We start from the raw sequence: 14,627 nt of genomic DNA on the forward strand, positions 1-14,627 counted from the left end.
CCAAGCCGGCATACAAGGCTCGATTGGTTGCTAAGGGTTTTAAGCAGGAGCATGGTGTTGACTTTGATGAAGTCTTCTCTCGTGTGGTCCTTGGCCTAGATTGCACAGCTTGACCTGGACTTGTATGAGATGGATGTCAAGACGGCTTTTTTACATGGGGACTTGCATGATGAGATTTATGTATAGCAGCCTAAGGGCTTTGTAGAGCCTGTCAAGGAACACCTAGTGTGCAAGCTAAAGAAGAGTCTATATGATTTAAAGCAGGCACCTAGGAATGGTACCATAAGTTTGATGCATTCATGCAGTCACAGGGCTACATCCGCAGTGCTATGGATTCGTGCTTGTACACGAAGAAAGCCTGTGACGGTTCTTTATTGATTTTGGTACTCTATGTGGATGACATGCTTTTAGTAGGGACAGCTCATGAGGAGCTCAATGCTCTTAAGGCTCAGCTCAAGAAGAAAGATCTGGGACATGCCTCTCATATACTTGGTATGCCCATCACGCGCGATAGATCTCAGGGACTTCTCTATCCCTCACAGAAGGAGTACGTACATAAAGTCCTTGAGTGCTTCCGCATGCAGGATGTTAAGCCTATTGGTTGTCCATTACCTAAGTGAAAGTTTCATAGGCTGATTGTCCGCAGACAAATGAGTAGAGGGTTGAGATGGCCAAGATTCCCTATACGTTAGCCGTGGGCAGTCTTATGTATTCCATGATAGCCACCCGTCCAGATATTGCTTTAGCAGTTGGGGTTGTGGCACGTTATATGGCTACACCTGGCAAGAAACATTGCCGTGAAGGGTATCATGAGGTACTTGAAAGGCACAGCAGATATGTGTCTTTGTTATGGCAGCCAGGATACAGGAGTCGTGGGGTACACTGACTTTGATTATGCAGGACATGCAAATAGTAGGAAGTTCACTTTTGGCTGTGTTCACTTATGTTGGAGGGGCTATCTCTTGGATGTCTAGGGCGTAGAAGTGTGCAGCCCTTTCTACTATAGAGGCCGAGTATATTGCAGCCACAGAGGCTTGCAAAGAGGCTATCTAGTTAGGCCGTTTGATTGCAGACCTTGGTATGATAGATGCTATGCCTACATTGCATTCGGATTCTATGAGTGCTATTCAGTTGGCCAAGAATCCAGTCTTCCATGCGAAGACGAAACATATTGAGGTGAGGTATCACTTCATTTGCGAGGTCGTTGAGGACAGGTCTGTTGACCTTGTCAAGATTCCGACTGAGCAGAATCCTGCAAACTTGCTCACGAAGAGCCTCACTACTGAGCGCTTTGCCTTCCTCAGGAGATTGATGGGCATTGGATGAGATGACGTCTTTTTCCTCATCCTGCTGTACATATGTACATGTTGTACTGTATTTTCTTTTTTCTCTCTCTTACTGGGGCAGATTCGCCTTTAAGTGGGAGGTTGTTGGGTAAACGAAGGCTCGGCCACACATTGTGGTTGTTGGAGTTCCCATTTTTTGTCTCTCTTTCTTGCTCTTGCTCTCCTGCCATAGCTCCTGCGTGCAAACTTCGATCCTTCTCACCTTTCATGTTTTAGTAGTAGAATGTGCTTATTTTGCAGCACTGACTTCTCTTGATATATGATGCATCATTCATTTTGATTTTACTAATGCAATGCGATGTCTAGAGTGTGCTTAAAGAGTATCTTTGAATACTTTTGAAGAATTATGAAAAATTCTTAAATTTATCTTTTTTTAAAATGTCGAGTTCATTTTCCTCGTGCCATTGTGTGTTTTGTGTTTCTCTTTATTTGCCTTAGCATTTTTTTACAATATGGGCTAATCTTGAAAGTACCTTCATTGGAAACGTAAATACCTTAAAGTTATATTCAAAGATGCAACTCTATAGTATGGCCATTTAATCCATTAGCATCGTTCAAGCAACATGCAAACATGTTTAGTCTTCTCTTCCAATAAGTCCCACCCTTTAAAGCTGATTCCATAATGATGATAACAAAGTAGTGCTTTTCAAAAACTTTGCTAAAGAAGAAAAATTGAAGGAAACTATTGCAATATTGAAGGTAGGACGTGAAATGCCCTATGAAAAAATGGGTGCAATTCCCATGGATGAAGAATGGGGAGGCCAAGACATGGAATTAACCATTGGGACCTTCTACAGCAAGGATAAAGACAAGCCAACAAGATGCATCTATTCTAAAAGACTTTGTCATATAATTGATAAATGCTGTGGCAAATTAGCGGTTACTTTCTTCTATTAAAGTACTTCTATTGTATCTAGCAAGACAAACCTTTGTGACTACTTTTACACCTTATCAACTATTTAGTAACACGTGCGTGCACGTACACACACACGTGCGCGATTACCTTGCGTGTATATATGTGCATGCCCAATTGCATTGATCCATATACACATATTTTTTTGTACTATACGTGATACATACATACATATACACATACACATGTATACATACCTTGCATGCATGCGTAGATACATTGATCTATGAACATAGGATGTAAATATGTAAGTACATGTAGATAACACATGGACAAAAAACGTAATATTATTGGGAGTGCTCATCAATAGTCACTTATGACCAATTGACACTATAACTTAATGGAGTAAATTCTAATATATGTGTTACAGCTTAGCTTAGTCAATAAAAAATAATATTGCCTAGATAAGTCTGTGGTTGTATTGACTAAATTCTAAGCCATTTTTTCCTTAAACCATTTTAGAGCTGTAATGCATTTCTAGGTAAATATTGCTTTTAGTTATCATCTTTAATGTTTAGTTTTGTCTACGTTTAAACAGTTTCCTCACCTTCACTAAGACTTTAAACCTAGTTTCTACTCTTATGTTCACAAGTCCTTGTGGTTACATCAGCTTGTTGACTATAGAGTTGCTTTGTTTGAATAAAAGTGAATCTAGAAAGGAACACAGTTGCCTTTTTAGGCCTCTTTTCAAGAGAAACAATGCAACAAACAACGTTTCAAAGCCCTTGGACTATCATTGGGTGACACCGTGGTTCTTGGCCTCATCTCAGTCTATGAATTCTATAATAAAGAGGGAGGGAGGGACTTGAGGAGAAACAACAGAAGGCAAAACTTGCTTTATCCTTTGCAATTGCTGCAATGATTTTCATCAAACCTTCTACACTTAGTAATCAATCTTGAGTAAGCCCTCTTTCTGTAGATTTGTGCAACTGCACACCTCACCTAGGTATTTGTGCAAGTGATCATAGGAATGATAATTTATACTTGTTGTACCTTTTATCATCTGCTTTTGAACATGTTTTGCTGGATGGCAATAGCATTTGTGTGCCATGATACAGTTCTCTATGTTCCATATGAAGCACTCTATGCCAGTGCCACCATGAATCTGCACTTCATTTTGCAAAGGCTAGCTACAGATTGTTGATTTTCTCACAGCAGCAAAGTTGCAAATTGGCAAACTGCATACAATCCTCACTGTTTTTGTAAAAGTGTGATTTTTACTGGTTAGCTTGTCTTCTTCATTACATTGATGTGATTTCTGTATTTTACTCCTAATGCTGGCAAATGATTTGTTGCAATTGGTGCTATTTTTAGATGGAAAACTTGGAGGTTTTGGAGCCACCTACTGCACGGTTCAGACGGAGTGATAAATGGAAGCCAGTTTATGCGTGGCTTGAAACTCTAGATTCAGGATCTGTTGTTGGAGCCAAAGCTATTGATGCATGGCTTTCAAGAAATCCGGACATTAAGGATGATCTCCTGGGAAAACATACTCGTCATCATTTGTTCCACTACATCCAAAAATGCCATACCAACATTATAAAGAAAAAGAAGAGAGAGCTTTTAAATGGCCCAGGGGTGAGACTCTAGCTTTGTTTTAGAGACCTTACTTAATGATTTTGACAGATGTGTGGATTGCCATGTATCAAAATCTTCTTTTGGCCGATTTTTTAGCAGAAAAAGATGCTGATATTGTACTAACATAAAAATCCTTAAAAATTGCATTTTGCCATTCTAACTGGATTCACAATATGGTTGAGATTAAGATTGGTTTATACTCGTGGAGTTTTTCAGTGGAAATAACTGGGGCTTCGTATTGCTCACTAGATCAGACAGTTAAAGGGACAGTTACAAACGTCCAAATTTCTTGGGGACTGTGGCTAAGAGGTTTTGGATGCTTGGTTAATTGGTCTTCTAGTCTAGGTTTGTCTAATTGTTTCTAATGGGTTGATGTATCTTCTAGGCTCCAGACAGTGGTATGACTTATATGGTTTAATGTTATTGTAAGTTGGTCCTAATTATCTAGTGGCTGAGCTAGGATAGATGCAAGCAAGTCTAGGTCAATGGTGCTTAAACATTCTAGCCTCACAGATTCGAATGCATTCAATTGCTTGCAACTCTTAGGAGTAAGGTGCAGCTTTGACTTGCCACCTCATGCTGAGGCTTATGATTTATTTTCTTCAAGCAGTACTTGGCCAATGGTGGTCAAATATTCTAGTCTCACTGTTTGAAATGCATTTAGTTTTTTGTGACTCCAAGAAGTAAGGTGCATCTGGAGTTGCCAGCCCAGGTCGAGGCTCACAATTCTTTTTCTAATTTGATTTCTGTCAGATGTGGCAGAGATTGATAGGGAAATATCCGTCTGCATCTGAGAATGCATGATATGATATATGCATTTTCTGCATGTGAAGGTGATTGTCTATTGTAGACAGATTCAGTGTCAAGTTTTTTAACATGAAATTAGGCTAACTCGCACAATCTTTCTAACAGCAAAGAAAGAATGAAGACAAGAAAAGGAAAAGGAAGAGGAAAGCCCTTATGAGGGTACCACAAAAGTCTGGAGTACAGCTTGCTGCCCATGGCTTTGCAATTAATAGACCTGATGCTGGTATTGCTTTAAAATTAAGACCTGATGGTATTTTTCTCTTTGGTCTTATGTAACCATTTAAAAATGGTGTGTACATAAATCTATCTTAGGATTAGTGGATTTCTTTTGGATCTCATTTGTTTTGTAGCTAACTTTACTAATGCATAAAGCAGGTGCCAGCAAGAATGTTCATGATCCAGCTGACCAAGAGTTTTCCAGTGTTGTTGTGAAAGCTTCAGATGTACGAACAGTTTTTTTAGTTTTGTTGTGGATTCATTAATAATTTATTTGTTAGAATTTCCAGTGACACAGACAATTTGTAGACATGTGCACCATCATAATAACAAAGGGAGGGTGGTCGATTTGTTTGTGTTTTTATTGTAACTAATGTATTTCACTTGGTTTTGCAGGTTAACATAGACTCAAATCTCATAGATTCTAGACAAACTGTTCTGCAGGCACCTATGGTTTTCAATCAGGATGGTATGCAATTGTTTAGCTTTTCACATTCTCATTTCGTAGTTGACTCATTTCATATGCTCATTTCTTAGCTAGCTTGTCATTCTTCTAATAGATGGAATGGCATACAGGTGGCAATGTCAAGGTATTCCAGGAGCATAGAGGAGCTACCTCTACACTCAAGGAAGAGGCGAGGAGAAAATATGAAATGTAATGTCTTGACTGCTGTGTTTTATGTCTTTGTCTCATAATATTTTGAGAATGTCATGGTTTACATTGTCGAATAATTTACTGCAATAGTCATGTGGTTTGTGTCTTGCCATTTAATGTCACATTTACTGAGGTTTTTTGGTAAATAATTTGATTATGAGTGAAGTTCAAGCATGGTGCCATTGTTTCATGCTTTCTGCAGCTTATCTGAATTACAAGCACAGCTTCTGGATCAAATTCTTCAAGCCAGGGATCAGTTACATATGGCCTCCATGAATGAACATACACAAAATTCTGATCAGCCAAGTACTTCTACAGCTCCCTTGACAGACGGTTCTGTTTTGGCTGGTAATTCAGCTGGTGTACCATACATCGGGTTTGATGGTCAAAGTGAAGATGTAGAGGGAAGATTGAGAAGAAGATTTAGAGATTTCACTCGTGCCAGGTCATCTTTAGATATGAGATCTGCAAAGAGGAGAAGGAAAGGAAAGGAGAAGCTTGATAATGCCATTTTATCTTGGTCGTATAGTGAGGTTTTGACAGGTCATTCTTCATATTCTCTAAACCCTTGTTACCACTGAAGGTGGATGTCTGTTTCTTGTATTTATCAGTAATCCAAGCAAACTATTTCAATTCTATGATCAAGAAATCCTTGAGGGTCACTTGAAAACTCAGTGTATGTTGATGCACTTACATCCTTTTCTCTAAATTTTTGCTGCCTTTCCCCAAAAATAAAAACCAATGCAAAGGTGTAGCACAGGACCTTTAATACTAAGAGAGAGTCTAATACAAGGGCCATGTGACAAGCCTATTGGGAGGTCTATAATGCCAGTCTCTAGACCATATGTGGCTTTTGTATGTGGAGTTTTGTTGAAGCATTTACTGATGTTCAGCCTCGGTGTACACAGTTACATTGCTTTATCTAGATGTTTACTTTCTGGCTCTGTGGGATTGCAATTTTAATTCCTGGGGAGAGTGAGTTGTTGCTAACTTTTATTTGGAATGGTAGGCAGCTCAAATGGTTCAAGGTCTGGATTTGATAGTCACTCAGAAAAAGGTCCACCTTTGGCTTCTACATCAAAAGATCCAAGTTTGTTGGAGCAGGCCACTTCGAAAACGTCAGGAGGTGAAATCAGACAACCCAAGTTTGCATGCAGCCCTGTAAGGTGTCTTCAAGAACGTGAGATAGGTGCTAATGCGGGGTCTCCAACCTCTCCATTCCTGGTGCTTGGAAAAGGAAGATGGAAGTCCTTTTTTGAAGGTAAATGTGTAATCCCTTCATTGTTGTAGTGGCGGCTATCCCATGAGTTAAACGAAAGCTCTGGTAGTTTGCTTTTATATTGTTATCCATAACCTAAACTATAATCTTATACTGCACTGTCTTCAATGCACTCACTTTAAAGCAACCTTGAAAGCTGAAATTTGTTGCAAAGCTCACTTATTTTTTGGTATTTGGGCATTCTGAGTATTGGCCACCTTTTGAGCAGGAACCGTGCGTTGGGCTACTGCAGTTAGAGTGGATTGAGGGGTATTGCAGTATTATGGCTTAGTACATTTGGATTGTAGGATATAGTCATGCCATAGATTCATCACATACTCTCTAGGATTTGACAGGGATTACTCACTCTCTTCATGGGAGATGGGAGAGGCTATAGGGTGACTCTGAGCCTATGAGCAGGAGAGATACTTGTAAATGTATCTTCTTCCATCACACATGGCTTGACATTACTAACTATCCAAGTGGCTGTTCATCCATCCCATGTATTATACTTCTTTTGGTTTGTAACATCATGGGACTCCTCTACAGGGCCATTTTGTATTTGTATTCTACATGGCGATGCTTATTCCTTAGATATTCATTAATATATTTCTCGTTTGTGTGAAAAGAAGGTCAAAACTTGAGGAATTAAAGAGCAAATTTTAAAACCTAGGTGAAACTGGGTTAGCTTGATAATTATGAGATGGCCTATGTGGACTTGACCATTAACATGCTGATCATAGTTTCCAGGAAACACGTTTCCTACACGTAGGAAGTGCTAGGAATTTCCATGTGTTTCTCAAACGTAGGAAATGGCTGAATTTTGGTCCTTGAAGATTAGAATTGGCCTAGTTTTGCACATGGGATCGATCGAATTGTCCTTTTTTGCCTAGTCAAAGCTGGCCTATAGAGAAATGGATTTGAAGTTTGAACATGTTTAATAGCAACTTTTATGATTCATGTGACATGTCACATGTTCCATGGATTCATTTTGAAGTCCTATAGAGGCATTGATTGTTATTGATTGATTGTAGCTTATATGATTAAGCAGTTTTCAATCTATCGTATTATGCTTCTTTTATATTTATGGCATCTACATGATGAATTGTGAAATGTGGTATGCTATGTATGCAAATTGTTGGACTACTGATTGTTCACTTAGATTTTGTATACAATGCCGAATCATGTGCAATATATATTTTGTTGTGGCCCATGGGACTTAAAGTACATTTACATGTATAAAAATATGAAATATAATTTATCTTGAATAAATCTGTTTTTACATTTTAGGAAACTTGTATGAAACCTTGGAAACCCGTTTTGTACCTCTCATGTTTAAAACCCCTGGCAACTATGACGTTGGTTGTGGATACCTATCCTTATGATATAGGGAATATTGCTTCAATAGTTCTAGTATTATGATTATTTAATATAAGTGGTTGATGGTGAGTGGCTGAATAGTAGTTTTCAATCTATGGTATTATGCTTCTTTTACATTTCTGACATCTACATGATGAATTGTGAAATGTGGTATGCGGTGTATGCAAATTGTTGGACTACTGATTGTTCACTTAGATTTTGTATACAATGCCAAATCATGTGCAATATATATTTTGTTGTGGTCATGGGACTTAAAGTGTATTTACATGTATAAAAATCTGAAATATAATTTATCTTGAATAAATCCGTTTTTTTACATTTTAGAAAACTCGTATGAAACCTTGGAAACCCCTTTCATACCTCCTGTTTTTGAAACCCCTGGCAACTATGATGTTGGTTGTGGATATCTATCCTAATGATATAGGGAATATTTCTTTAATAGTTTTGGTATTATGATTATTTAATATAAGTGGCTGATGGTGAGTGGTTGAACAGATCACATGGTGGTGAGTCTAGTTTGCCGGATTACCTGTTTCTATGATTGGTTAATATTGAGCAGTTTATATAAACATCATCCCCCCATACTTGCACTTTCTACTCTCATATTGTACTCCATCCAACATATATTTGGGTTGTTTGGTGTGTCAAGCAAAGTGAGTGGCGTGTGGTAGTGAAATAGTGAATTTTCTGCCAATAAAGTATATTCGGTTGTAGAGAATGTTAAGATATAGTTACACATAGTAAGATATGGTAGTTTTCCATAGGTGGCAACGTTGGATGTGGAAAATGATAGGTTGAAACCAACCTTCTTTCTTGCCACTTGGATAGGGTGGTAAATAACTTGATTAAACACTAATTACAACAAGCAATAAAATTCAAATAAACTGGAATGCAAATGTTACCACTTAATCTTGGACAATGGACACCTTGTTGGCCTCGAAAATTGGCATCCCTTGTGGTATTTATTTAACTTGTATTGCTAAAGGTTCAAATATGTTAAGATCAAGTGTGATCTCCTTCAATCTTCAATTCATGGTGCTATCCATAGCAACCGGTGAATATTCAAATCAATTTGCCTCTTGTTTTGCTTGGGGATGGGCCTTCAACTTGCTCCTTGGAAGACAAATTCTGCTCCAAACTTAATGTTACTGGCTGGTCTCTTGAAATTCTCTAAAATCCATAAATTTCAGCAGCTGAATTTCAACCACTAGGCCTTGAATTTTGAGTGTACATCTAGTTGGTAAATCCTAGTTTCTGCCAAAAGATAGGGTTTAGTAGCAAAAATTCTTCAATTGCACCCTTGTGGGACTGAATTTGTTTGAGATCTCGAGGGAAGCGGTGAATGGACTGAGAGAATAGAGACAAAGTTGGAGAGAGAAATTTTAGAGTTTCATTGCTAGAATTAGCTGCAATTTAATGCTTTGCTGTGAAGGGCGGATTCATTGCAGCCATATCAGTTAAGAAACACATTTCTTTGAATTTGAAACTTACGAAACGTTTTTGAGAGTAAAAAACGTTAAATGTTTTTATTTATTTTTATTTTTTTGGTGAGTTGGAATCCAAAATATGGTTTTTTTGACAAAAACTATTGGGCAATGTTAAACATGATGATGATGATGTGTAATGACTCGTGTGAGGGCTAAAGATTTTGGATGAGAGACTCATTTTTTTGTGATTTTGTTTAGTTATTGGACTTTGTTAATTAGTATCTATTCTTGTCTTGAGATTTGAATATTATACAACTTTAGTCTCATTTATGAGCTATTTATGATATATTACGATTCATTTTGGATTTTGATATTTTGTCAGTTTGTTTTGAAATGGGAATCATGATGTTACAACTTGACTTAGTCCATATTGTAGATAGGCTATTTACATGTTAATTTCAAATTTCTTTGTATGATATGTATGAATCATAATGTTTGAGTTCTAAACCATAGTATAGCTTGTCCGAAGACTAACTTTGACATAAGTGACAAGTCAATAATGGATCATGGATATGTAACGTATAATGCATTATTCTCAATTGACTCTATTATCACTCAAGCTCAATTAGCCATTCTTTGTTTGAGAGAGATTTCCATAGAGGTTTAGAATCTCTTTTCCCATTCAAAACTATTAAAAATCCCTATATACAAAAACCCGCGTTTCTTATTTTACCCCCTCTTGAAAGAAACTTACGAAACTTGTTTTTGACGTTTCGTTTCTAAACGTTTTTGACGTTTTTGGGCTGCTATGATTGCAGCCCACCGTCAACAAGAGTCCCACATGCAATCACCTATCCTTATGGACCTCAAAATTGCTGTCACTTGCTTGTAGATAGCTTGTAGCGGCTGTCACCTGCCTCCAATGGCCTCTTAATCAATTGGGGGGGAGCTTCTTGACACCCTCCAATGGCTGAAATAGCCATCACAATAGGCATTTGGAATAGCTTGGTCCTCTCCTTCTCCCTTCAACTCTTCCAATTCTAAAATCAAGCTCCACTAGCCTCTAGTAGCCTTTCCCTCACTTGCACAGGCAAGTTTTGCCAAATGGTAGCCTTCTAAATACATTTTTCAATCCAATTAATATTTAGAGTATTATTTGAGAATTAATTTAATTATTAATTATTGCATAGAAAAAAATTTGACAACCAACAATTAAATTGGCTAGGTCAATTCGTCATCCAAGCTATCCTAAGTATTTATTAGCCCTTGAACTCACATTAATTAATGCCTAGTTCGTAATGTCACTAATGACATTAATGACTAATAAAATATTTTTGGTACTTGCAAGTTTTTTTTTTTTTTTGGGTGAAGATGTTTGAATTAATGTTTAGAAGTATTTACATCAAGGCTTCTAGTTAGCCAAGCATCATCAAAGCTGGCAGCAAATACTCATGAAGCCAAAAGACTATGAAAACATCATGCTAAAGGAAGAAAAGGCGATGATGAAGTGGGCACAATAGGAGGTGGAGCGAAGTCGTAAATAATATCCATACATGGAGTAGATACCTCTCTGAGTATTAAGCTAGCTGAAACCATGGAAGTAATCTGCCATAATAGCAATCCTTGCACACGACCTCACATGACCATAGTTGCCCGATACCAAATAAAAAAGTCTTCACACGTGCGCGCATGCGAGGGGGGTCATAGTAAAGCAGGTAGGCACACTCCCTAGGGCACAACACTTGCGACCCTAACGCCATGCCTGACACCTTGACTTGGTAGACTTGAGCCATCATCACTCGCCATCAAAGATGAGTATCTCCATTTAGTGGACTCAATGTCTTGGACCATCCTATTATAGATATTCTTATCTCGATTAGGTACATTGTTTTTGTGAGAGTGTACAATAGAAAGGAAACATGAACGCAAAGACAAAGGAACAGAGAGAGACTAGAAGAAAAGAAGAAAGAAATCTACAGTGAACAAGGAATAAATGATGAATACCAAAGGAGGATTGATTAGTCCTTACACACTGCCCATAGTGTCAGTGAGGACACTAGATCAAGTTGATGATGACAGCAGCATTAGAGTCGGAGGATGATGATGGAGTTGGAGTGTGCATTTGCCAAGGAAGAAGGAAGATGGTTTGCCAAGTGAGTGGGGGAGCCGATATACAGCCAATTGCCCCTAAATTTGACTTATTTGCACTTTGGGCCCTAAAAATGGACCAACCAGCTTTAATGTTGGGCAAAATGTTAGATGTGCTCATAAAAATCTTGACAAATAAGGACAATGTCCAGTAGGTGAAGGTAGATTGGTAAATGTAGAAACTGCTCGGGAAATGCACACAAAAATTTGACTAGAGGAGAAAATGCACAGAAAGGCAATGAAATGGCTGCTCTAGAATGAGTCACCTTCTCTGTCAAAATAAGTGACAGACATGTTAGAGCTCCTGTAAGTTCTCGTCTGACTCAGATTTAGGCTTCCATGCAGGAGATGACAAGGCATGACAATCACGACTACTAACAGTTTCTCGAGAGCCATATTGATCATGGTTGGATCCTGAAACCAGCCTTCCTCCTCGGATAGGGTGGTAAATAATCTAATTAAGCACTATTTACAGCAATTAACAAATTCTCTCTCTCTTGTAGATTGAATACACTAAAAATGCCTCCTCTAGCCTCTAAAGACATTTTTCAGTCTTGCATGGGCATTTATGACAAGTGATAGCCTTTCCAAATGGTTTTTTCACCATTATCCATAATTAAATATTTATTTTCAGTATTTAAATACTGAAAATTAATCTAATAATTATTTCAGTGCCTTGAAAAATAATCTGACTGGCCGCAACTTCCATTCGCAAGTGTCTCTGTGCCATCTTTGACCATCGGATTGGCATTAGGTACTATTAAACGCCACTTCTCTAGTGTCACCAACTGATACTTTTGGTCAAATGAATGACCTAGACCAACAACTGGCACTAGATACCACCAAGTACTTGTGCGGCATAACTTATAGTAACTTTTGACTTTGATATCCCGTGATTTCCTTGGGTCTCGGGCTTGTAAATTTACTCTAACCTGAGTTACATCTCACATGTGCAACATCTACTTAATCATGTGATTAAAAATGAATCCACATGTTAAGTGAGGCTTCAAAAATACATGTCCTCATGACAGATCCTATAGGTTAGTTGAAGAATCATTGAGTAACATTCTGCATATGATGGTAGCCTATATCTCTTTGTCTTGTAGGCCATTTTGGCTTTTTGGAGACATAGACACAAAACACACACATAACACCCAAAATCCCACCTTAAAAAAAAACCCTTCGCCGTGCTCAACATTCTTACTGTTGGACAGATGTGAGCCATCATTGTGACTGGCTGGCCATTAGAGACAAGTACCCCCTCTCGTGGACCCGCTGTCATGGACCACCCCAGCCAGATATTCTTGCCTCAAGGTGAGTACAATCTTTTTGGAAAGTCGTGTTGATCGAGGTGGGACCCTCCTGGTCAGCCGAAGGATCATTGACAGCTCATTTTGTACACACTGGTAGCCTATACTTGCAGTCCTTATGATTGTAAGCGTCAACATAGTTAGTCATTTTTGTTTCGGCGTTGTTCTTGAGACGAGATGACATGGTGAGATGCACTCATTTCTTTGTCTTGCAGGCAAATCTGGTTTCTTGCATGTAAAGACATCTTTTCAAATCCCCCTCCCCTCCCCCCCCTCCATGGAGTCCCATCTGCCTTAGCTACTGTCCATCATTTGTGAGCTACACCAGCCAACAGGAACGAGGAGGAAATGGTGTAGTAAATGATACATTTTAAGTGTTTCTTGTTAATTTGCACTGAAATTTTGAAAAGTACATATAGTTAAAAAATAATCCTTTGAAGACTATTTTTTTCTAGGAATAAGGTCCTTTACAACAGGTGGGATGCTCAACATTCAGTTCATCCCACTGTGACCATGTCTTAGGTACGCTCTCGCCAATCTGGCTCGCTTGCAAAACATATGCCATTGATGGTTGCTAGAATAGAAGTGATGGACAGCATTAACAAATGTAACAAAACAAACGTGGAAAGCAGTGTGCAGTATATCTTATAGCAGTTTCTTACCTGGAGTTCCTCTGGTTTAGAAGCTTGGCAGAAGTGCCCTAGTTGCTTTCATAGATGTGAGACTGGCACTTGCTCTGGGTGTGACTTGGTGACTCACAAGTCCTTTCAGGGGTAACCTGATTGTGCATGGTCCTGTCAGTTGGATAGCTGAAAGTGAAAGGATCGTAATAGTTCATGGTCAGGTGGCATGGTGTGCATTTTGGAATTTAGAACAGGTTGATTATTATACATTTATATAAACTGTCTGACTTACAGACTTGTCAAGCCTGCCCACATTGAAGGCTTCATTATGTATAAACATGAAAAAGTAAAATGGTTTTACCTAGAGATTTAAGGGTGTATGTGCATGTCTTCTCATGGCAGGATGGAGTTCACTTGAGAGACAATTTACAGGCTGTTCTTCTTGGCTGCAGCGGAGGTCATTTTCTTCCTGGCTGCCTTGTTGGAGTGCTTATACTTCTAGTGTTGCTGTTGCACTGCCTTTAGGGATGGTTGATGTAAGTATGTGCTTTATGTTATCAGGGGCTTTGACCTATAGCCCTGGAAATATATGTCTTAGACTGCATTTAATGATCTTTTCTGAATTATATGCCTTAATTGTTCAGAAAGCTAGACAGTGTTTGCATAATGAAGTTGTTGTTTTAAGGTAGTCTCTCTTGCTTATTGGATAATTTGCTGAACGGATGTGCGTTAAATGTTGACATTGCATTATGTTGAATAATAGTGAACTGTGTGAAAATGTGTATGGGGAAGTGCACAAATAATCGGTTCTTAGCCTCTATATGTGTTCTCTTAGTACGGAAGACAAAGATGTTGCAAATGTAATCATGAAAGATGACCAACTGCCATGCAAAGATGACTATGTCCATTTGAATGTGGCATAATGATAGTGAGCGATGTGGCATCCTTTCCTTCCATCACTTGAGA

General features: G+C 38.5%; 1 protein-coding gene across 3 annotated transcripts in view; it reads left to right on the top strand.

The window, feature by feature from the left end:
* The window catches only part of LOC148021265 (ribonucleoside-diphosphate reductase subunit beta), a 137,419-nt gene that overhangs the window by 36,408 nt on the left and 86,384 nt on the right, over window positions 1-14,627 (top strand). For all 3 annotated transcript variants that reach the window (XR_015694698.1, XM_087699124.1, XM_087699125.1), the window contains exons 2-9: window positions 3,574-3,837; window positions 4,750-4,867; window positions 5,020-5,087; window positions 5,257-5,329; window positions 5,437-5,515; window positions 5,718-6,058; window positions 6,525-6,776; window positions 14,064-14,197. Coding sequence is in view for 2 of the 3 variants with exons in the window: in XM_087699124.1 (XP_087555250.1) it covers window positions 3,574-3,837; window positions 4,750-4,867; window positions 5,020-5,087; window positions 5,257-5,329; window positions 5,437-5,515; window positions 5,718-6,058; window positions 6,525-6,776; window positions 14,064-14,197 (1,329 nt within the window). In the remaining variant the exon portion in view is untranslated. The remainder of the gene's footprint in view (window positions 1-3,573; window positions 3,838-4,749; window positions 4,868-5,019; window positions 5,088-5,256; window positions 5,330-5,436; window positions 5,516-5,717; window positions 6,059-6,524; window positions 6,777-14,063; window positions 14,198-14,627) is intronic.

Source organism: Lygodium microphyllum, chromosome 18 (assembly GCF_053477565.2).
Source record: "Lygodium microphyllum isolate KBCC chromosome 18, Lygodium_microphyllum_v1.1.10, whole genome shotgun sequence".
NCBI classification, from domain to species: domain Eukaryota; kingdom Viridiplantae; phylum Streptophyta; class Polypodiopsida; order Schizaeales; family Lygodiaceae; genus Lygodium; species Lygodium microphyllum.